This window comes from Ceratotherium simum, chromosome 12 (assembly GCF_057802395.1).
Source record: "Ceratotherium simum simum isolate JZ-2026a chromosome 12, ASM5780239v1, whole genome shotgun sequence".
Classification (NCBI taxonomy): domain Eukaryota; kingdom Metazoa; phylum Chordata; class Mammalia; order Perissodactyla; family Rhinocerotidae; genus Ceratotherium; species Ceratotherium simum.
The window spans coordinates 17430600-17453491 of NC_141911.1; the positions used below are offsets into that span (position 1 = coordinate 17430600).

The window sequence follows — 22892 nt, forward strand, 5'->3', positions numbered from 1 at the left end:
TAAGGAACCTGGTCCATTTAGTTCATAAATAACAATCACAACATTTCTCAAGTATTAGGGATGGTTAATTTCAAGTCACTTTTAAAATTGCTATGAAAGCAAAAAGGAAGACTCATTGAAATTAACAGCAGAAATGCTACCCTATTACAACAGAGAGCCCATGAACTATGATCCTGAAAAAATAGCCACTAACTATTCCTTAGTAACCTTCTCCTTCAAAATTTTTCATGCATTTGGCCATACATTCATCCACGGTTTATTAGCAGCTTTGCCTTTTTGCCAGCTGACCCAAATCAGGAAGAAATACGCTGGTAACAGATCTGAAACACTTCATCAGAAAGAAAAGCAGAATCAATATCATACCAACTGAGGCCAAAGTCTGAATGGTGTTTCAGACCAACCAAGTGGCTGATGGTATTTGTATTTTAAAAGGCCTGCCTCCAAGATACTCCAATATGTCGTTATAACACCAATTTCCAACACGTAATCCAACAAAATTTATTGGCATCTAATATGTGCCAGAACCATATACTAGATTAAATTGAAAAAACTACTATAAAGAGAAGTTGCAGAGTTTATATATGCCTGAAAAGCAAGTGTGGTCCCAATGAAGAAACCTATTCCCTCAGCTGGATAACTGCAGTTATATGATAGCCACTGCATGGTCCATAAGTGAGAAAAACTGTTCATAAGCACACTCATCCATGAGGGAGAACAAACCAAACACAACTGTTCCCGTAATTACAGGTAGAAATTGTATTTATTAGCTGGGGGACGGAGGGTGGGGATCATATTGAAGGTTAGCACATTTGGACTGTGTCTATTCCGATGGGGAAGAAGAGTTTCAATTTGTTAGAAAACTTCATTCCTAGGGTTGGCTCAGGCCACAATTGTAACAGCATCAAAAGTAAATTTTAGGGGCTGGCCCCGTGGTGTAGTGGTTAAGTTCACCACGCCCTGTTTTGGTGGCCCAGGTTCTCCAGTTCGGATCCCCGGCTCAGACCTACACTTGTCATCAGCCATGCTGTGGAGGCAACCCATATATAAAATAGAAGAAGGTTGACACAGATGTTAGCTCAGGGCTAATCTTCCTCAGCAAAAAAAAAAAAAAAAAAATTAAATTTTAGTCCCCACTTCAGCTCTTTCCCATGGTGACAATTCACTTATAGATGTCCAGGGCCTCCATGCTCCCTACTATGGAGCCCTCAGGGAAGGGCCTGGGCTTTGGACAGCAGGGCCCTGCTCTATCCAAACGTCACCTAGCACAGGAGAAGGCCCGAGAAAAGCAGCCGGATAAACACCTAATGCAGGGCTTCTTAGCTTCCCAGTGTCCTTCAAATCCTACCAAATGAAAACCAGCTCTTTCCACCTTCCGCCATGCTGGCATCTTATTCTCCCCATTCTTGCCGCTGTAAGTCCCCTAAACCCCCAAAAGGGCTTATACTACCCTGTCATCCACCTCGGCCTGTGCCCTCCCTGCCTCAGCCACACTCAGGGCCACCTCTCAGCCTTCGCCCTGGCAGGAGCCCCTATGTCCACACTGAAACTTTTAATGTCACATTTATCCACGACACAAAAAGGTAAAATATAGAATTTCTTTTCCTTCCCTCTTAATTCTACTAAATAACTACTCAAAAAGAGAGAGGCATGAAAATCACCAGCACCGAAAATGACAATTCAACTTTCCGAGTTCACTCTGGATCTCTCATTGTGCAGGTTTCTCAGGTAATCCTGCTGAGGTCGCACTGAAGCTGTGGAAGCTCACTTGGGCCTGGGAGCCCCTCGGTTCTGAGCAGCATTCCAAGTGGGTGCTGCGGGCTCCCTGCCAAGTGTTAGGGCAAAGGATTGTCTTCGGGGGCCACACTCCCGGAGAACATCTTGGCTTCTCTGGGTGTTTGTTTTCCCACTTGTCAACTGTGATTTGTTTGTTAGTTTGATTGCACGGTCACCCAACTTCGACCTCCTCCAGCCTATGGTGGGAAAGTGGATGTTTGGCCTTCCTTCCTTCCTGAGGAAATTATAAACTAAAAGAGCAAAACTTCAAGCCATGTACAAGACAGAACTTTTCCAGAATTCAAGGGAAAAGCACCTGTGAAGTCAAGCTTTTACAAAGGGGTCGCCTCTGGGATTCACCTCATCTCCCCAGTCAGCCTCTCCAGGGCTCTTTTCACACCTCCCTCACCAAGAGGTTTCCTCTTCAAACCTTCCCATGCAGATATCCGCCCGCCTTTCCAGAAGGCCCTACACCCAGGAGGTGATTCTTGGATTTATCCCTTCTCCTGCCAATAATTCAGGTCCCTAAATCTGAGTCATTGTCCGGAATGAAACTCTGGGGGTGGCGGGCTCAGCTGCAATGATCATTAATGTTGCAGGTTGGCAAACTGTCCAGGAGGGCAGGGTTCTGGTGTGGTCTCACAGGGAGGTCCAGAAAGGGTGTGACCCTTTAAGCTGGGTCCTCTGCCTCATGTGAGTTGCAGGCATGCCATCTGCTTTCCTGATTTTTGCAGCTGGCTAACTGGTTAGACCACACACATGCACACACACCTCCAAAGGACCAACATCAACGCTCAATCTAAACCCATAAGGAGGAAGGGCATATTTTCCTAACGCTGACTCAGACTGTTCAAGAAGCTTCGTGCTCCTTGGCCAGCAAGTCACAAGATTGTGAAAGAAGTATTTGCTTGCTTTCACTTCCACCCCCGAACATCCCCCTTCCTAATTGTGCCCTTTTAGACTCCCAGGAACAAGGAAAAAGCCTAATGTAGGGTCATACACCTCTTACTGTCCTCTTCCAGGAAGAGGTGAGGTCAGAACTTCCACTGCCCCACTCACTCTCTGTTAAAGGAGGCTGGATTTAGGCAAGATGTGCTGGAGAATGACACCTGGCCTGCATGGGTCAGTAAAATCCCTGTGTGGTTCCACACGTAGAAAAACAAGCAGCTACTTTACTACGCATTCTTCTATATTCTCCAAACTCTTTAATATGAGCCAAAGCTATTTGATAAGCACAAACATGGATGACACTTCTGAAAAGGGACCGATAACCTCTCCACCCACATATATCTCTCTGCCAAAAAAGAAAATCAATTTGGAGCTACCTGAAGTTCTGGACTAACAGTTATCACTTTTCCTTTTATCTATATGACTTAGAACTGTGTTTCTCAAATATAGTATGCAAAATCCCCTGGAGGGCTTGTTAAAATCACTGCCCCATGGACCACTCTCTCCAGGAGGTCTGGAATGAGTTCATCATCCCCCAGGTGACTCTGAAGCAGGTGGTTGGTCTCTCCATAGTTAGCTCTAGGGCTCTCAGCAAGACAATGGAGCTGGTAGAATTGTAAAAAATATGTTCATTCCTAAATGGTTAATCTGTCCTCCCAGGATGCCATACTTTCAACAGAAAAAATAAAATCTATTCTAAGGAGTAACCATATAATAGAAGGTTATACCTACTTTGTGGAAGGAAACACAATGACAGAGAACAATAGAATTTGTGGATTAATTAGCAATACAGCGCTGATCTTTGTGCAGTTACAGACTGATAAAATAAATACATCAGACTGGCTCACAAAACACTTCCCGATTTCTGAAGCTGAGGAAAATTCACTGTGTTTAAGGTCAAATCTGAGATGTCACTTCCATCGGAAGAACATAACCATTCAGCATGTTGTATATGAGGTGACTTTGTTCTGGTATTTTTTCTTTGCACTCTGTTTACAATTCTTAGGAGAAATTTTTTAAAAATGAATTTTAAATATTATATGGGTGCATATGTCTATCATTCATTTATTAAGTAAAATTTTATTGAGGACTGAAAACAAAGATACAAAGATGGTTGAGACAAGCCCTCGCCGTCATGTTGCCTACAATGTAGTGGAGGAGATGAAGGAAAATAAATCAAGGTTAGGTGTCAAAATGGAGACAAGGTATATGGTACAAGTGAAGTATTCAGGAGGAAGTCATCTTGGGGAGGGCAGAGGAGACTCAGCCTGAACTGGGTCTTGAAGACATAACAGTTTGCCAAGGGGTGAGCAAGGGGAAAGGAGAGATAAAAGAACTGAAGGAACATGGAGGTGTGAATTTACAGGGCAAGTAATTAGGATTGGCTAGGATATGGGACACTAGGGGGGACTGGCTGGAGGCTAATCTGGAGAGGGAGACAGGAGCCAGTTCATGCTTAAAACTGGGACTTTATCCTGAAGGCACTCTGAATCCATTTAAGGATTTTTAGCAGACGTATTGAAATATAATTTGCTTAAAAAGAAAAGTCTAAGGAGGCATGGAGGCTTGATTGGAGAGAACACAGAAAGAAGATCCTTCTGGAAAGGATGATGGGGACTGAAGAGGGCAGTGAAAGTAGAGGGTCCACACTGAGAGATGTCTAAGGGCAGGGGGACAGTGCCAGTGACTAGCTGGATGGTAGGGGAAAGGCAGATGGACAAATCTGGGATAACATCCGTATTTGTGGTGTGTATAGCTAAGAAAATGGGGGTACCAATAACCAAGCTAGCACATACAGGCAGAAGAACAACTAAACTTGTTCTGTAGTTCTCGTGAGTTCTGTTTGGGATATACTGGGCTCAAGTTTCCTGAGGGTCACAGCAGTTAAGATATTTGGTAGATTATATATAAGGGTCTGAACTCAGGGAGATGTTTAGAAGAAGTCATGGTTTGGGGCAAAGATAATATTCCAAGTACTAACAAGTGGTATGGACAAATAGTCAGGCATAGATACTGACCAATCAGAACAGGTGCCTGATTGATCAGAAAGGATCACAGCCATAAACAACTAGTGTGACCACGTGTGCACGCACCAACTGAACACCACCTTGGTACTGACAAGCATTGGAGTGGTTGAGAGTCCTCAGAGGGATGAGAAGGGAAGAGGCCACAGGACAGAACACCTACAATGGAGTAGTGCCAAAGAAAAGAACCTGGAGAAGGAAGATGAAAAGGAACAGTCAGAGAGATCAGAGAACCAACAAAGTTTCGTGTCACGGAAGACTGGGGAGCAGAAAGCTTCAGATAGGGAGGAGGGACAGTATGGACTATGCAGGAGATGTCTTACCCATCCCTTCCGAGGCTGGACTATTTGTGGTGTGGATGTCTACGGAGACCTGGGCAAGTTCAAGAGCAATGCTCAGGTGGTACCAGCAACAATGGAGTTTCAAAGCTCAGAAGACGTATGAAGGTGACTCCAGCACAAGTTAGGATTCTAGGAGGAAGCACTTAAACTTACCCTTCCCAGGAGTGATACCTAAAGATGGTGTCTCCCACCGTTCTGAAGCTGAAGAGTGTTGGGGAGGGGGGGTTGGCATGAAGGCAGCCTCACTGAGGCTATTTCCCACTATCAACCAAGCCTCACAGGGCGGCTGAACCGCCTGCCCATCTTCCTCCTCTGCAGACAGAAAACAGACACCTATCCCACTCACTTGCCTGGGCTAATGAAAGGCTGTCTCTGGGTTCTCGAGTTTATTCATCTCAAGCCTGTAAAAGCTCTTTCCTGAAACATTTCTCCATTTCTCTTCTGTAATGGAAAATTAAAAGCAATTCCCCACACTTGCCTCAAGCGGCTCTAAGACGGCACGGGAGCATTCTGCAGGTTCTCGGAGAATCTGAAAGGGAGGCAGAAGGAAGGAGAGTATGAGAATGAATGCAGAATTGTCTGAAGAAAAAAAAGGAATATAATAACTGCGGAATTATTCGAGAGTGAAGATACAGAATTAATCTTTGATAAAACAGGTGAAAATGTAGTGTTCTAGTGCAATTGTAAAGAACGCTTATTAAGTACTTGAAAAGAAAGAAGATTTAGGTTTCCTGAAAGAAAGACGGGTTGAAAAGTTCTTAGAGCTAAAATTCGAGATGCCATAAAAACTAAAGGTAAAATACGATTTCTAATTTCAATCTTTTAGGGAAAAAATCAGCCTTTGATTCACTTGTAAGCCAGATCCCACGCACCCCTCCCCCCCGACAAGGGCCTCGGCGGGGGCAACCTGTCCTCGTGTCGAGGCTGTCCTGCACCACTAGAGTCCATCTCCTGACCTTCGATGTCGTGATAAGCGAGCGCAGCCACATCAACCTTGAGCAGCCAGATGCAGCCGCGTGTGGCAGCCTGGCACTGCCCCGAGCATGCTCAGTCGGGTCCTGACCCACTTCTGCAGGTCCGAGCTCGGGGCAGGGGGTCGGGGGCGCTACTTTGTTCGTTTGTCAGGGACGGAGAGGAGGAGGAGAGAAACTGGGAGTTGCTTAAAGCCTCCTTCCTCCTTGACAGCAATCCCTGACCCGGCGGCGGAACATGCCCAGTCTGGCTGCAGGAGCCACCAGGAGCGTTAGTGTGTAAAATCCACCTTTCCGGGTTTTGCAGCAACCGAAGGAGGAGAGGGAGGTACCAGAGTAAAAGGATCGGAGTGGGCGTGGCCAAGGGGCGGGGTGAGAGGAGCTAGGGAGGAGGAGCCGGGTCCCGGTCCCCGAAATTGACGGTCTCTCGCAAGTCTAAAAAAAAAAAAATAGGCTGCTTACATTGCAGGATCGTGCACCCAAACTTCTGTTCTGCAGGTGTTTTTTATAAGTTTAGAGTAATCTATCTTTCTTATTAAAAAAGCATCATCTTGTTCATTAGAGAAAACTTAGAAACCACAAATAATCGAAAAAGGAGAAAATTTACGAATCCCTGGAAACCCACCACTCAGAAGCTACCAGTGAACGTCCTGCTGCGTTTTCTTCCAGTCTCTTGTGTGCAGGCTTTAGAATTGACAGCAGAGGTACCCGGAAAGGCCTGCGAAGCTTTTGATTGCAAGGTGGCTCGACAGACGGCCTTGGAGATAGGGTATGTTCGGGATCGGTTGGTTGGTTCTCCCTCGCGTCCCAGGATGGAAGCCTAAGAAGCCTGTTCCCGGGTGTCCCTGAACACCAGTGCGACGCGACGCTCAGAAAAGTTGCGGTGGGAGCCCCGGGAGCGCCCCGCCCCCCGACAATTGTCAGTCACGCCGCCCAAGCGCGGCAGCGTCAGAAATAGGTGCCCTGCGCTCCGGTAATACCGCCGCACGCTGGAGCGGAGCCCCGGGGGCCGCAGAGTCCCGCCCGGAGGCTGCGCCGACCGCCTGAGGGCTCCACGGCACCCTCGGCCCGCCCCTCTCCTCTGCGGGCCGGCCCGCCGCTCCCTCGGGTCGCCCGCGCCGCCCGCTCCGCCCCCCGCCCGTGGCTGCCGCGAAAACCCGGCGGCGACACCCCGCCCGGCCCCAGCCTCCGCGCCGCCCGGCGAGCCGCACTGGGCATGCTCGGCCCCGGCCAGCTCCGGCTCCAGTAGGTGGGAAGCTCCGCACTGCCGGCTTCCCGCGGCGCAGCCCGCATCCCCGCGAGGCGCCGGCGAGGGCGGCTCGCCCGCAGTAGGCGCTGCGGGGCGCCGCGTGCGGAGCGCGGCGCAGCGGCAGCTCTCAGGCTGGCCATGGCGAGGGGCGCACGGCGGCCACCTGAGTGGCGAGGTGGCGTCAGGTTAGCGGGGGCGCCGGGCGAGCCGGGGCGGCGGGGCGCAGGTGGCAGGGAGCCCCGCACGGGGTGGGCGGCCGAGTCGCTGCCGCTGCCGGGGCCGTGGAACTTTCGGGCGCGTGGGCTGGCGGAGCCCCCGGCGGAGGCTGCGCCGTGGGAGGCGCCGCGAGGTCCCAGCAGCAGGCTCCTGGGGGTCGCGAGATGCTTCGAGATCCGTGCGGGGCGGGACCGGGAGGTCGGCGGGTTGGGGATAGCGTGTCTCGGGCTTGTGCCATAACCTTCCTACGGCGAGGAGCGCGGTGTCTACCGCGCGCTGCCGAGGAGACTCCCGAGTCTCCGGGGGGAAGGGGAGCCAAGCAGCGGCGGGGGCCTTCGCGGACTCCAGATCGCTCGAGTCACCGTGACTCAGTTTCCCCGGGACGGAGGGGAGGGTGTACTGCCCGGGCCCCGAAAGCCCTGAGTGCGGATTCCGCGTCTGGAGCCGGGAGAGTACGCGTCCTGACGCTGCAGGAGTGCGGGAGGCTGTGGGCGCCGCGAGCCGCCGCCTCGCGACTGGAGCTCTCAGAGTTTGTCGCATTTGACTCCATAGCAAGTTGACATCGAATTGCTTCATGGCGTGAAATGGGAAACGTGCTTCATGGCTTAAAAAACAAAGTAATTGCAGAGCAGATTTATTTTAAGCGCGATCATTAACCTGCCTTCCCCTCCAAAAATCTTGAGCTTGCAAGTTGCAAGATTTATAAGGCAAGCTAGCAAAAAATGAAGAATGTTGGCAGCTCCACTATCTGCTCACACTGTAGAAAATAATTTATTACGGTTGAATTGTCTTTGTTTTAAAGGATACTTGTTAACAGAGAAGTTTGGTTACTGTAGCAATCTTTATTTTGCGTTATGTTAGCTTTATATTAGGAACTTGGAAACCTAGTGTTGTAGAAGCGCAATGTTTTTGGTAAAGTTTTCTCACTTTTGTTTCTAGATGAAACACATTTTTTCAGTTGCTACTATGCTGAACATAGTAAAATTGTTCAGGACGAAATGCAAGATGGAAGGAAATTCATTTTCAGGAGAGAGTAACTTAGAACAATGTAGTTCTACTGGTATTTTACTTATAGGGAAAATGCAATTTGTGGGTCCCACTGTGGTTTCTGAGGTTGGTTTTTCCTAAAACATTAGTACCATTACAACTCGTAGGATTATTGGATCTAATAGGAGCAAGATAAATAATCTTTATTCTAGTGGGAACTAGTTCTACCTCTAACTAAAGCTAATTTTCAAAGCCTGTTTTCATAAGCACCACTTAGTGGGTTCAGTCGTTTTATTTATTAAGCTTATTACAAAACTTCTTGTTTGCGTTCTTGGTAGACCTTAATAGACTTTTGAGGTGCATTGACTTTTCACTGGGTTATGAATAACCTTTAATGTTTCTTTTTGCCTGAGATAGCTCTGGCTCTAATTCCAGATACTCTGGGTGATTTTCCCAGGTGGGCTCTGGGCTATGCCTGTACATAATGGAGATTTAGTAACAGGAAAGGCTTGAAATGTCCAGACAACAACAACAGTAGCAACAACGTACTTACTATTTCTACAAATTAGACCTGCAGTCCTCCGTTTTAGCCAAATAGTTTGGTTGGTGGTGTTCATTGCTCCCAAATGTATTTGTAAATACAGTATAGAAAAATTTAGAAATTTGAGAAAACCCAACGCAAATATTAAGAAATTGTGCTTCCCTTTTCTATAAAAATGCATCAAGTTTAAAATCTGCGGTGAAGTACTATGTATATGCCAACCTATCTGTGCAGCAGGTCTCGTGTTCTCAGGCTGCATTCCCAAGGGGACGTCAGTACCATCTCCCCTCAGCCTTGGGTTTTTCCTGACCTAGAGGAAGCAGTGAGGCCTTAGTTTCCCCTTTGTGAATGTGAAGTTTAATACAGATCAACAGGCCCCCTTCTGGATCTAAAAATCCTGTTTTTTCAGTGTTAGGAAAGACAATGAAATTTAACAAAAGGCATGTTTAAACACCACCCATGGCTTCAAGAACTCCACAAGAGAATGGAGTCTCCTAACCGAAAACTAACAAAACCAACAGATTTAGGTTGAAGAGGGGTTTTATTATTGCTAATAAAGAAAAATAGTAAAGTAGACTTTGTATTCGAATTAGAAAACCGGTGATGATTTCTGCTCTTTTGTACCTAACTGTTGGATTCTTGCAATTCAGCTGCTAGGCACATAATTTTTAGTTTGATTTCCATGTCTTTAGGTTCTATACTGTAGGGTGTTGTTAGTGACACTAGATATTTATAGCAAACTATTGTCTTTAAAAATAGATCTTCCCCCCATTCACATGACCTTAATTTATTCAACTCCTTGTTTGGCTTGCAATTTAAATACTTGAGGCTATTTAAACTTTGCTTAATTTGAACTTTTTGTTCTATTTTTTCAATGCGAGAACTTTCAGATACTGAAATGCCAAATAAATATTGTGGCAAAGTTGCTTTTAACATCCAACACAGCACAGTCAGATTTGTTAGACAATAATTTTTTAGAATTCAGAATCATGTAGATAATATCACTTCCCTAACTTGACATCTAACCAAGCACTTGGGGTATGGCTTGCCCTTTTATAACCAAGCCCAGGAGGACACTTAAAACTTTGACAACATTTTGTGATCCATGCAAATCATATTCATAGTTAGAAATAGCCTTAGATGCAAATGGTTGGTTTTAAGTTTGCTGTTATAGGGGAGGAAGAGATATACCTCTATCCTCTAGGTTTTTCTGGCTGGTCTAAGAATTAAATTGACATGAGACAGAATAACAAGAGAAAATCAAACAAATTTAATAACATGTATACATGGGAGAAACCTGGGAAAACTAACATGCTAAAATGGCTGAAGCCACCACTTTAAATACCTTCTTCAGCTAAAGACAAAGGAGGATGTGGTTTTGGAATTCAGCAGGGAGGAAGGTAATTCACATGGAGATGGAAAAGCAAATGTTTGGTAAACAAATGTTTGCCATACCTTGCAAAGACAGTGGGACCTGGGGAGGACTTTGATCAAACGGGCCTTGCTTGGTTCCTCCTTTTCTACCATTATGGTTATCTGTGGTAATAGCTCCTTCCTGAAACATGCCTTCTATCTTAAATTCTTTTAGGAAGTTAGCGAGAACAAAGTTTCTTTCTGAGTCTTTTGTTCTTAAAAAGAATCAAGCCAAAGAAACACATTTTGGGGTGGCAAATTCTGATCCCCTACACTATTATACTTCCCTGGAATGGTTGAAGGATTAAGGAGTTTTATTGATTATGTGATAATAACCAGTTAAGAGCTGTCAGAACTACTTTCTAAGTTATACTCAAAACAGAAGTCCTATGAATTTATTGGTCTTGCCTCTGCCTCCACCTGAGGTCTTTACTCATTAAAATTTCACGTTCATTTTTCTTCCCCACAATTTTTTCTAGTTAGGCCCTTGAGGCTGCAAAAACGAATAAAACTAGTGACTCACAATCTAGTCAAAGAGATATGCTTGAGGACAAATAAGCTACAGTACAAAGTAAGTACACCAGGAGACATGTATGTACCTGACTAAGGAGACATAGGAATGAGCTTCCTGGCTTGGAGGAGGAGGGGGCCTCATGAACAGAATGACATTTCCACAGAATCTTAAGGAATTGGGTAGGAGTCTTATAAGCAGAGAAGTGGACTCTCCAGGCAGAAAGAACACCATTGTGGTAGTTAGAATAATGCCCTACAAAAATCTCCACTTTGGGACTTTGCAGATGTGAATAAGTTGAGGATCTTGAAATAGAAAGATGATTCTGGATTATCCAGTGGACCCAGTGTAATCATGAGAGTCTTTATAAGTTAAAGAGGGAGGCAGAAGTCAGTGTCATAATGATGTCATATAAGAAAGACTCCTCTGGCCATTGCTGGCTTTGAGGATGGAAGGGAGTCACGAACCAAGGAACGTGGGCAGCCTCTAGAAGCTGGCAAAGGCATGGAAATAGATGCTCCCCTAGAGCCTCCAGAAGGAACCAGCTCTGCCAACTCCTTGATTAGCCCATCATGACCCATGTTGAACTTTTAACCTATAGAACTGAAAGATAATAAATAAGTTTGTGTGTTATCACTAAGTTTGTGACTTAGTGCTATAGAAAGGAGCCATAGAAAGCTAATACAACCATATATAAAGAAAGATTTGATATGATGGAAAGATGGGCAGGGGCAGGAGAAGGGGAATGAAGTGGTCCTTTCGTTGTGATGAACTCCATGTTATGCAAAGGAGTTTGGATTTTATCCTGTTATAGATCAACACTGGGAAACCAGCTAAGGATTTTTAAACAGGAATATGCAATGAACAGACTGCTGCCAGATTTATCTTCCTAAGAAAGCAGTGTAGAGTTAAACCCCAAGTTTCACAGGGCAGTTTGACAAAGGGTGTCTCACCAGAGGTGGTCAGTGATGGTTAGAGATCTGGAACCAGCATATTATATAATTCAGTTCTCTGAATTGATCTGAAATGACATTTGAATGCATGTGTGAAATTAATAGCTTAAGAAAATGTTTATTCACAGTTTGTTATAGAAGAAGGTCATAGAAAGTAAAACAGAAGGGCCAAGTCACATCTTGACTACTTTTTTTCTGCCCATTGTCCTCTTAGCAGGCAGCTGCTCTGCTGGCTACATACCATGCAGACATGAGCAGAGAGCTGTGAAAGCTCAAATTTAACACAGTTAACTTGAGAATGATGCGATGTCACCTGGGCCAACTCTGACCAGTTGGCGGTGGCTGCTGGCAGTGTTGTGGGCTTGTACAGGCTCCGCTAGGAAATGGCCACAGTCATTTAGCAGTGTTGCCCTGAGCTCTGTATTTGCCAGAGGATGGGTGACAGCTATGATACCAGATGACCTAACTTCTGTGCTTAAATGTAAGAAATTCAGTCATTCTTTCCAAATATTTATTCAGTCTCTTTTATGTACAAAGGCTTAATGCCTGTCCTGTAAAAACTTATAGTTTGGATGAGTTGACATCTCGGTATGTCTGGAAAACCTAAACTGAAGAAATTTTCTACCTTAGTGTTACAAGAGTGGCTCTGAATTGAAACTAAACTATATGCTAGAAAAAATTAGTGGGAGGAGAATACATTTTGCAGACAACATGGTAAAGGAAGCCTTAGGCTGGCAAAATCTGATGCTGCAAACAACAGTAAGACTTGATTAAGATTTATCCTAATAAAAACAATACTGTGTATCTATATTGTGTATCCATTTGCATAACTTTATAAGACTTTTACCCAAACTTCCTTATATAATGATGTAATAATTATTGTTTTTCCACTGTAAGGACTAGCTCAGTGTAAACTATTTCAAGAAAAAAACCTTTTTCTTGAATCTTCTCTGCCTTGATTTCTGGGATACATGCCCCTAGTTCTCCCCGTGATTTTTGTGGGGGGTTTTTTGTGGGGTTTTGTTTTTTTTTTTAATTGCCCTATCACTGAGGGTTTGTGTCTCTTGTCCCTGGTTCTAACCTTAGTCTTCTCATCTTGTGGCCTACTGCATTCTTTCTGGGTGATTTATTTATTTCCTGACTGCATCAGTAGCCCATACACCAGTGTCTCCAAATCTGTATCTTCAGATAAGTCCCTATCATCCATTCATTAATTCATTCATCAATTAATTCAACAAATATTGATAACCTGAGAGCTTATAATCTAATGGAGGGATAGATGTGCAAAAATACAATTACAGTGAAATATGAAGTTATCGGTAAAGGTCAGGGAGAAAAGGAATGTATGGGGCTACCTTAGAGAGCTTTTAACCCAAGACTTGCTGACCACTAAGTAGAGGTTTGCCAGATATGCAAGATTGTGAACGGCAGGATGGCCGCCTGGAGGCACAGAGGTGTTGTGGGAGCTACAGGGAGCTCGGGAAAGGGTACATTATGGGGGTGGGGGAAGCTCCAGAGATGAAGTTAAAGAGCTGGATGGGAGTCAGACCATGAAGCATCATGTATGTCCTGCCAAGGACTTTAGTTTTATACTAGTGACAAAATGAAAACATGGAATGTGTTTTAAATCAGATCTTTTAGAGTCAGCTGACTTCAGCAACAACATGGTTATGTGGATTAGAGTCAGGCAACACTAGAGGCAGGTCAATGAGGAAGGAGTCTATTAGAGTGATGCCAGTCAGAGATGATGAGCACAGAAACCAGGGACAGACTGGGGATGTGGTGGCCATATGGGCAGGGAAGGAAAGGAGGCATCTTAGACAACTCCCATGTAATTGGATTCTCCGTGTCAGGTCCTGCAGAAGGGTGGAAGGCACACCCTCTCAAAGAAAGAGGACAAGACTTGGCAGTACCAGAGAGACTAACGTCCTCCGCATGTGCTTAACTAGAGGGACGTCAAGCAGCAGAAGAGCAGGAAAGCCCACAGACAGAGCTGTGTGTGAGGGAAGAAGTCAGAATTTCATTGTCACAGGGCACACTTACCTTGTAAAGGAGACATCAAAGAAAGAAGGAAGGAATTAATTCCCTGATGGTTCTCCAGCTTCTAGACAGAGGTATTCAAGAGAGAGTGAATGAGACTGAAATGAGACTGAAACCATATTGGTGTGGAGTGGACTTCCCTAATTCTGGATTAGAAGGTAACTCTTTTAGAAGCCGGGCTGAAGTTGACTCTTTGTAATCAGTGGAAAAGAAGCAGCTTGCTGAGCAGATACTTAAATATAATCCCAACTCTTTCCTTCCATTGAGGAAAAAAAAAGTGTAAGGGAAGGCTTTGCTCCTTAAGGAAATAAGTGGGCTAGAGTGAAGTTCTCTAGAATTACCCATTGATAAGGGCCCACCCAGTTCAGGCAGGGTAGAGGGCCCAGGCTGGGGCTAATTCAGATCACTGTCATCATTCATTCACGCAGTACCTCACCTAGACAAGATGGGATGCATCTATTTCTGAGTCTGTACTTTCTGTACACTCTAGCGAGAGCTCTTTAATATCTGTGGCAGTGGGGACCATCTCAAGGTTGACCAGCTAACTCCTTTCTTGCCAGAGGCCAGGCTCCCCTGTAAAGAAGTAGGTAGATATACAGCGACTGCTTTCTTGAAGATGCAAAACCCACTTTCCCTGGTCCTCAGCAGGGGAAGGTATTTGAGTGAAGACTGCATTAGTGCTTGGCTGCAGCTTCACCCAGGACTTCCTTCTGGGTCTTGACCATCCTGGCAGTGGGATAGCTTAAAGGTCTAGTAACCATTCAGCGTTCTTGCTTCTCAGCTGCTCTTGTTAATTTCACTTTGTAAATTTCTGCTTCCCTACTAAAGCAGGCACTGGGCTGTGTTGCCCAGTTGCGGGCAATGCCTGCACTTCTGCTCTTGCCCTCTCCCCTCCCACCTTTTTGTTCTTCCTGCTGGCAGTCCCAAGTTGGAGGGAAGGTTTTTTCCTTCAAGATTTGGACAACCCTAGATTACTTGGTCTCTGAGTGAGTCTAGCTCTTTTTAGACTTCCCAAAGGTAACCTGTTTTTCTCCATTTTAAAACACTGTTGGGGAACTTGAAATTAATTCCCAGAAAACATTTGAGTATTACCACTTCTTTGCTTTAATGAGGGCAGAGCATTTCTCCTTGTATATCTGAACCCAGGACCTACAGTGGACTTTTGATTCCCTCCTGCCTTTGTAGGGCATCTCATCTCTACCTCCAGGTTATAGCTGTCTGCCTTCTTTCACTGGGGTGTTAATTTTTACTTCCTAAGTAATAGATCATCTGTCCCAGAGTCCTCTTTATCATTTCTCCTAGGAAGCCCTAGAGGCCTTCTTATTAAATAGAATTTCTGGAGGCATGCCCTAATATCTCAGAGTTCTCAAGATGGGCATGCACAGCAGATCCACTGCATAAGCCTTGCTAAAACATACTCTAATGTAGATTTTTATTTTTAATTGGCATATTGTGTTTATTTCTACCTCTACTTGTCTAAACTAAGCCTTTACTCCTGCTGGGAAAACTGTCCTGTCTCCTTTATTCATCCTTCAGGACTTGGCCAACCCCAGGGAACATTGACCTTTCCAGCTGACCCTCCTGTGAATTTTTCTGGTATTTACCCAGTTTGGTGCTTAATTATATTTTGCTTTGTATGCAGGTATCACCAAGATTCTAAGCACCTTTAGGGTAAAGACCTGGCCTTACATTTTTTTTAATATCTGCAGCAATTGGTACTAAAGTGATCATAGTGGCTTCAGAAATACTTTGAGTTCAGCTTAATTGCTATGACTGGCTCCTGATTGTTTTTATCACTTAGATGAATCTGACCGCCCAGCCGAGAAATCATTGAGAACACCTGGAAAGCATGTCAGCCTAGCAGGGCCTTTTCCCATCAAAGCTGAGAGAAAAGCAAAGCTTCCTTCAAAAATTCGGTGTGGAAACCATGGAGTCCATATTTTCAACTTGCTTCTGGTGTTTTGTTAAGGTAGTTTTCCATATTGTCGCAATGAAAACCACTTAACTTTGGGGGAAGATTAATCTTAGGATATGCACTAAAGTCAGCCAGAAGATTATCCAGGACCAACCAAATTCTGAAAAGTATTGCTCTTATGTACAAAATTTTAAAGTAATAACAATGTGAGAGTTTGGACATCTCTGGCATTTAGACAATTTTCCTAAGCTGTGGTATTCACTCATTGATGGCTGTGTACAGGTTACAGGAGCCCTGGAGTGAGAATCAGAAGACGTGGTTCTCGAGGGGCTTCCACTTGTGGGTTGCTGGCTTGGCCTCTGCTGCTTGCACTGTCGATGTGAACAGAATCACATAGGCCTGCCTGTGTCATAGGATAGCGGTGAGGCTCAGATGGGAAAACATCTGTGAGAGTGGTTTGTAAACCATAAATGCTGGGTGAGCATAAGAGACATTGTTGTCATGCTCTTAATAAGAATCCAATCAGGGGGCTGGCCCAGTGTCATAGTGGTGAAGTGCGTGCACTCCACTTCGGCGGCCCCGGGTTCACGGATTCGGATCCTGCGCCCGGACATATGCACTGCTTATCAAGCCATGCTGTGGCAGGCGTCCCACATATAAACTAGAGGAAGATGGGCACAGATGTTAGTTCAGGGCCAATCTTCCTCAGCAGAAAAAAAAAAAGAGGAGGATTGGCAACGGATGTTAGCACAGCGCTAACCTTCCTCACCAAAAAAAAAAAGAATTCAATCAAGTAGAGTTTGAATTACAGGATCTCTTCTGACCTGTTTTTCACTAAGATCTAGTACTTAGTGAGAGTCTATTAAAAGCACTTGGCATGTGTAATTCAGAGAAATGTTCATTATGCAATTCCACTTTGTGATAATGGGCTGGTAGAGGAGGAAGGAGGAAAAGCTTTTTTAAACTACCCTCTCCAGTTACTGAGCATATTTTTTCAAACAGATGAAATTTTATTCTGATGAAGGAGGAAACCCCAGGCGATCCAGTTCCTACGCTGTGAATCTGAGTGGTCTTAATCAAATGACCAGAGAGACAAGGAGTGAGGGATGGTTTTGGCGTTTTGAAGTATAAATTAAGTAGGCAGTTGTTTTTCATTTCAACAATAATAAGGATGTATATTTCAGGCGTGAAAATAGTCCCCATGAACTACACTCATTTCAAACAGCAGCCCTGAGTCCTCTGACAGACCAGATTTCCAAAGCCTCTGCTCCCGGGGCCGTATTCAGAGCCTCTCAGGGCTCACTGTAAGGAAAGGATGTGTTTCTGAAGACTGACTTTCAAAGAAATCTTGGTTCATATTTTAAAGTTAGTTTTTGGTAAAGAATAGACATATTTACCTAAGATTTCTAAGAAATGGGTGTAATTTGTAGGAAATGCAGGGCAAATGCCCAGTAAGTTAGTAATATGTCTAAATTAGAGGACATAGAACTAGTATAAATATGCTCAGCGGATATCCAAGTGCTTGCTGTGAGCGAAGCGTATTTCTAGACATGGGGGATACGGCAGTGAACAACGTCGACAGAACCCCAGCCCTCCAGGAGCTCACATCTTGGTAGGGCAGACACGTGCGTACATACGGGGTAGTTGATGCTGTGAAGGAAAAGGCGGGGTAAAGGTGGACAGAGTGATGGGGCACATGTTTTATGTAAGATGACTAGGGAGGGCCTTGCTGATGAGGTGACATTTGAGCAGAGGCCTGAGAGTCAGAAAGGCAGTGTGGGAGTGAGCCTTGCAGGTACCCCGGAGACCCGTTCCAGACAGAAGGAATCTTGAGTGCAAGGGTCTGGTGTACCTGGCACATTCCAGGATTAGCAGAGCCCAGTGTGGCTGGCAGGGAGTGAGCGAGGGGCAGAGGGGTCAGAAATGAAGACTGCGAGGCAGCCAGGGGCCAGATATCGTAGAGGCCATGGGAAGGCCTTCTCCGGCTTTTACTCTTGAATGAGGAACCCCTGGAAATGTACACTGTAATAACTTGAGTGTTATTGTTTTATTTTAATTTTCTTTGAGGCTTCCCCATGCACAGGTTGTTACTAATCATTTAAAACAATAAGTAATGAATGCCTGGTGCCTAGACAGTCAACAAGTATTTGAGCACCAACCACTTTTTTTATAGTGGAAATTTGTTAATGATGAAAATTATACCCCCAAATTGCAAGAGCAGACCAGTCTGTAATGAATTATCGAGTGAAATGAAGATTTTAAGGCCCCGAATGGAGGCGATGGTGTGCTTTGGTCAGCCCCTCAGTAGTACAGCAAAGGTTTACACAGCCAGTGGTCCCTGGTCTGAAGAGGAAAGACTGGGTCAGTGGTGGGGCCACAGGGGCTAAGATAGTCACGGGCCCTTAGTCCAGGTAGCAAGGTGAGAACAGCGAGGCTCAGTCCTTGCTCTGAGCTGCCCCAGGAGTGGGGTTGAGGGGAGAAGCCTGCAGCTGTAGCCCTGAGGAGCATCCCTCCCTGGCAGCCTCCCAGCTAGCCCGTCGTGCCCACCAGTAAAGGAGCCCTACAGGAATCTGAGCTGATTCACCTCTGCAATGTGATGAGGGCATCTGGAGGATGTGGATGGGGGGAGGGGTCCAAAGGCTGTGGGAGCTTGAGTCAGTTTTCTCCTTTACGATATTGTCCGGGATGAAGGAACACAAAAGAAGTTGCATTCCCTCTGGAGAACAAGGTACCATGTGCTGTATGGTGCACAAGCTGCTTCCTGGGCCATCTGCCATATCACAAATGGCTTGGCGATCGCAGTACTTTGCCCTGGTTGAATTTCCTGCAATGAGATCATGTGTATACGAAAAACTTCCTTGCTCTTTCTCTCTCTTCTCTCTACCCCTGACCGTTTCTTCCTTTCGTCTGCTCCAGTCACACCCCTGGTTGTTGTGGTCATAGAATGGCAGATTTGGAAGGGTCTGCAGCTCAGAGGGATCAGCTGACTCCCAGAGGTCACCTACTAGTAAATGGCAAAACTAAGGAAAGGAGCTAGTATCCTTACTCCCAGTTTGTGGGTCTTACTGCTAAAATGCTGAACTGGTCCCCTCTTCACACCTCACCCCAAAGTTAACCTCGGGGCCCATCCCGTTTCTTATCCCAGGAACCTATTTCTACCCCTTTGCTGTAATAGGCTCTCAGCTTCCTGGCTACAGGGAGACCTGTAGCAAGTTCCTCTTCACACTAGCTGTCACTTGGAACACTGGATGTATTCCTATTAGATGTTCCTCTCTGTCTTGCTTGGGTACTATTAATATTGTCCTTCAAACTCATAATGAGGTAAATAGCTTTATCATGGGCTGTCCCACCATAAAATAATCAACCAACCTTGATAAGATTGTTTCTATGGAAAACTGCCCTCCCAGTTCCAGACAAGGGCATTATATTTGGCCAGTTGGGAAGCCGTCTGTATACAGTCACATGGGGGAATTGAAAAAGGCACTTTCACTATCAAGGCCTTCAGAGTTGACAAAGTATGCCAGAAACAGCAAGATAATGTAAACTCACAATTGCTTCTGGCCGTGAATCATATTTAGGAAATTAAGAATATTGCTCTCTGATTTATTGACCACCATGCTCTGCAGGCTGCACGGGGGATGTGTGTTTGCCTCCTCCATCCAGGCAGAGCGCTGGCTGAGCTGGGCTTGCAGGCGGGCAGCACCTGAATAAGACACCTCCCTGACACATGGGATCCTCTGGCCATGTTTCCAGGCTGGAGGAAAGTTCTGACTCACAGATGTGGCCAGGCTTCCTGATATCCATCAGCTCCTGCCGGGCTTCACTCTGGGTATAGGAGCTTGTATACTCCTATAATTATGTACTCCTAAATACATCAAGAGCTCCTCGGGAAATGGGCTTGAGACGAAATTAAAAGAAGAATTGAAAGTTGGCAGAAGTAGTGCTGTAGATTAACAGGTAACATAAATTAATTGGACTAGAATGAAAATTTAATCTCCCTATATACACACTCCAAATCAGTAGGAAGCATGTTTTGAAAGGACACAATTTATTTGAGGGGAGAGATGCTAGAAAAAATATCTAGTGGTGGAAGGAGGCAGAGAAGGACAGAAACAGCTTCTGAACCAGCCTTAGGTTGAATACAGAATTTGATAATGATGGTGTCAAAGATTAAAGAAAAATGCCAAGACAGCATCCTGACCCTTTTGTCTGCATCGTAATGTGTTTTGGGGATTGGTGAGGTAGCATGAAGGCGCCATCCACCAGTGCATCTGTCTCATTTGTATTCAGTTCCAAGATTTGGATTATTCCCTAGATCATCAGATTTCTGAGGAAATATAGGATTCTCTGATCAATTAAGGATTTACGTTAATTGGGCCCAAAACTATTTTAGACTATTCGTTTAGAATGAGAATTCGAAGAAATTAAATACACACAGAAACACACACAGAAGAGTAAACTCTTCTGAAAGATATACCTGTGCTTAGAATAGTCCTCGTTGCATGTCTCAACTGCTGGAACAGCTTAAAAATGGCCTTTATGGAACCAAGAGATTTTAACGTAGTGTCAGGCCCAATCTGGGCGCAAGCTTTTTATCCTCGTTCTGAGCCACTAAATTGTGTGACTCTGGGCAATCGCTTACCTTCTCTGAGCCTCCCTTTCTCATGTTGTATGAAGAAAAACCTTTGTGAAAAGACATCCAAGTTTTTCCAGATCTAATATTCTAGTTCTGTGAAGAGATATGTATGATAGACCTGTTTTTATCTTGCCTAATGATAATCATTATATATATACAGGGAAGTCTTTAATATAATTATTTTCTCTTCCTACTTTATTAATCATTATAATTCTGAGAGCTTTATGTCATTCTTACTTTTAATCAGGAAAACCTACCGTGTGGAAAAAAATGTGGTGAAGATCCAAGAATGGTTTCTTAGTGTTACACACCATCAAAAATAAAGTATTACAAAGATGACATCTCTGGGCCTATAGTTCATTTTGAGATTTGAAAAACAGTGATTTAAAACAGATCAAGTTTTTGAAAAGTATGTGCCTTTTGTGTATCCAAAAAATAGCAAAGAATAAAATTCTGTAGAGGCCTTAACATTAGTGTAGTTGATAGAGTAGGAATGAGACCTTTTGTTTCTGGATCCCTCTAAATTGCTCGATGAGCTTAAAGAGCTCATCTGGTGGTCATTCACAGCAGTCCAGCAAGTCAGGGTATGTGTTTTGTTCTACCCGTTAAGTAGCTGGAAATTATCCTAATACCACACAGTTAATAAACAAATGATGTATCAATGATGCCATGAGGTCACCTTCCCTTTGTCTCTTTTTTCTTCTAGGGGCCAACTACTTTCATAAGACAGGCCTAATTCTTCCCATGACATGCTGCCATATAGCTCTCAATTTGTGACAATCATAAATTTAAGTGGCACTGCTGCTGCTTGTCATCACACCACCTTCCATCAGCCAGGCGTTGCAAGAGAGGAGAGAGCGAAGCTTGGATGAGGCGTAGACCAGGAAGGGGCCACTATGGACTCTGCTCAGCCACTGCCAGCAGACAGGCCTTTATTCAAGGATAGCAGCGAGAAGGCAGTGCTGCCCAAAGGAGTCGTTAGTGGAAATTCCTAATTCACGTATTCATGTGTATTCCACTTACAGTGACGGGCATTGGCTCTTGGCGAATGTGACACTCCTCTCCTCAGAGAGCTGTCACTGTAACTGTAGGCACTTCTGCTCAGGAGGTCTGGTGTTACTTTAACCTGCTGTGTAGTCAGTCAGTCGTTAATCCTTTACATCCTAATTCCTGTACCTCTTTTGGATCTGCCCACTTCTTTCCTTCCCCACTGCTTTTAGTTCGGGCCCCTGTTCTTTCCTTCCTTCCTGGATAACATAGTAGGCTCCTAGCCACCTCTACATCATCAGCCACACTATGAGCAAGGTGATCTTTCTAAACACAAAACTGGCCGTGTCACTTCCCCCTTCCGGAACCTGTGGGTGCACCCATCCTTGGTATTCCATACCGTTCCCTTCGTTATCTGGACTAGCCTACCTTTCCAGCCTACTTCTCCCTCCTTTCTTCTACACACCACCCAGCGGTGCCTAATTACACACATTTCCCCAGTTTTGCCAGGTTCTTTCTAATCACCATGTCTTTGAATATGCTCTTCCTCTTTTGGAGTCAGCTTCTCTCCCCGGTCCACTTGGTGAACGCCTTTATAATTAAACTAAAGGGTCACTTCTTCTAGAAAGTTCTTCCTGGCCCTTCCAGACCCCTTGGGTCTCCTCTCCTGTACCACGGTGGATCCTTGACACCTCTCTGATGGGGCAGTTATCACACTGTTTTTAATTGTTGATTTACTTTTCTCTCTCCCCCACTAGATTCTTGGATGAGAGGGACTGCATCTTACCTTTGTACGCCTCACCCCTCGCAGTGTGCTTGGCACAGAGATATTTGTCAGTTAATGTGTATTGACTTGAACTGATCTGTCTGGGTGCTTCTAAAAGTAACCTAAAAACGATGCTCTTCATACGTTCATGTAATGATCCCGTTTGCCATCTGAGTCAGGAATTACCTTTGTGTGATTAGAGGCATCAAGAATCTCTACACAAATAGGTTCCAGAACGTGTATCGGGAAGAAGGAAGGACAGCATGAATCTCTTTCTGTGATATGACTGGACACTGAGATAAACCTTAGCTGATTTAGCACTTAAATGGTTTGATTCTGGACTGTGGTGGTTGCTACGGGAACACTCTTGTTCTACGGATTTCTGGGCCTTTGACTTTGGATTCCTGTAGTCCATATTCAGGGCTCACCTTAACTCCCTAAAAACCAGTATATGTTTATCTTGAAAGAAGTTAGGGGGGAAAGAATAGGCTAGTGAAAATTTTGTTGTTAAAATGTTTTTAAAACATTGAAAAAGAAAATTTTTTTTTTTTTAATTTTTTATTTATTTTTCCCCCAAAGCCCCAGTAGATAGTTGTATGTCATAGCTGCACATCCTTCTAG

The 22892-nt window shown here is 44.8% G+C and overlaps 2 protein-coding genes across 5 annotated transcripts in view; one reads left to right on the plus strand and one right to left on the minus strand.

The window, feature by feature from the left end:
• LOC147915788 (uncharacterized) overlaps nucleotides 1-7117 on the minus strand; it is a 32092-nt gene extending 24975 nt beyond the window's left edge. Inside the window, exons 1-2 of one of the 3 annotated variants that reach the window (XR_015553781.1) lie at nucleotides 6683-7117; nucleotides 5565-5615 (exon numbers count right to left, since the gene is read on the minus strand). Coding sequence is in view for 1 of the 3 variants with exons in the window: in XM_087437428.1 (XP_087293554.1) it covers nucleotides 5565-5615; nucleotides 6043-6075 (84 nt within the window). In the remaining 2 variants the exon portion in view is untranslated. Of the gene's footprint in view, nucleotides 1-5564; nucleotides 5616-5993; nucleotides 6310-6682 lie in introns of those variants that run through there. The other 2 variants (XR_015553782.1, XM_087437428.1) reach the window with 2 other exon arrangements.
• Nucleotides 7118-7330: 213 nt separating this feature from the next.
• MFAP3L (microfibril associated protein 3 like) overlaps nucleotides 7331-22892 on the plus strand; it is a 38837-nt gene continuing 23275 nt past the window's right edge. The window contains exon 1 of one of the 2 annotated variants that reach the window (XM_087437430.1): nucleotides 7331-7491. The gene's annotated coding sequence lies outside the window, so the exon portion shown is untranslated. Of the gene's footprint in view, nucleotides 7492-14783; nucleotides 15937-22892 lie in introns of those variants that run through there. The other variant, XM_087437429.1, reaches the window with a different exon arrangement.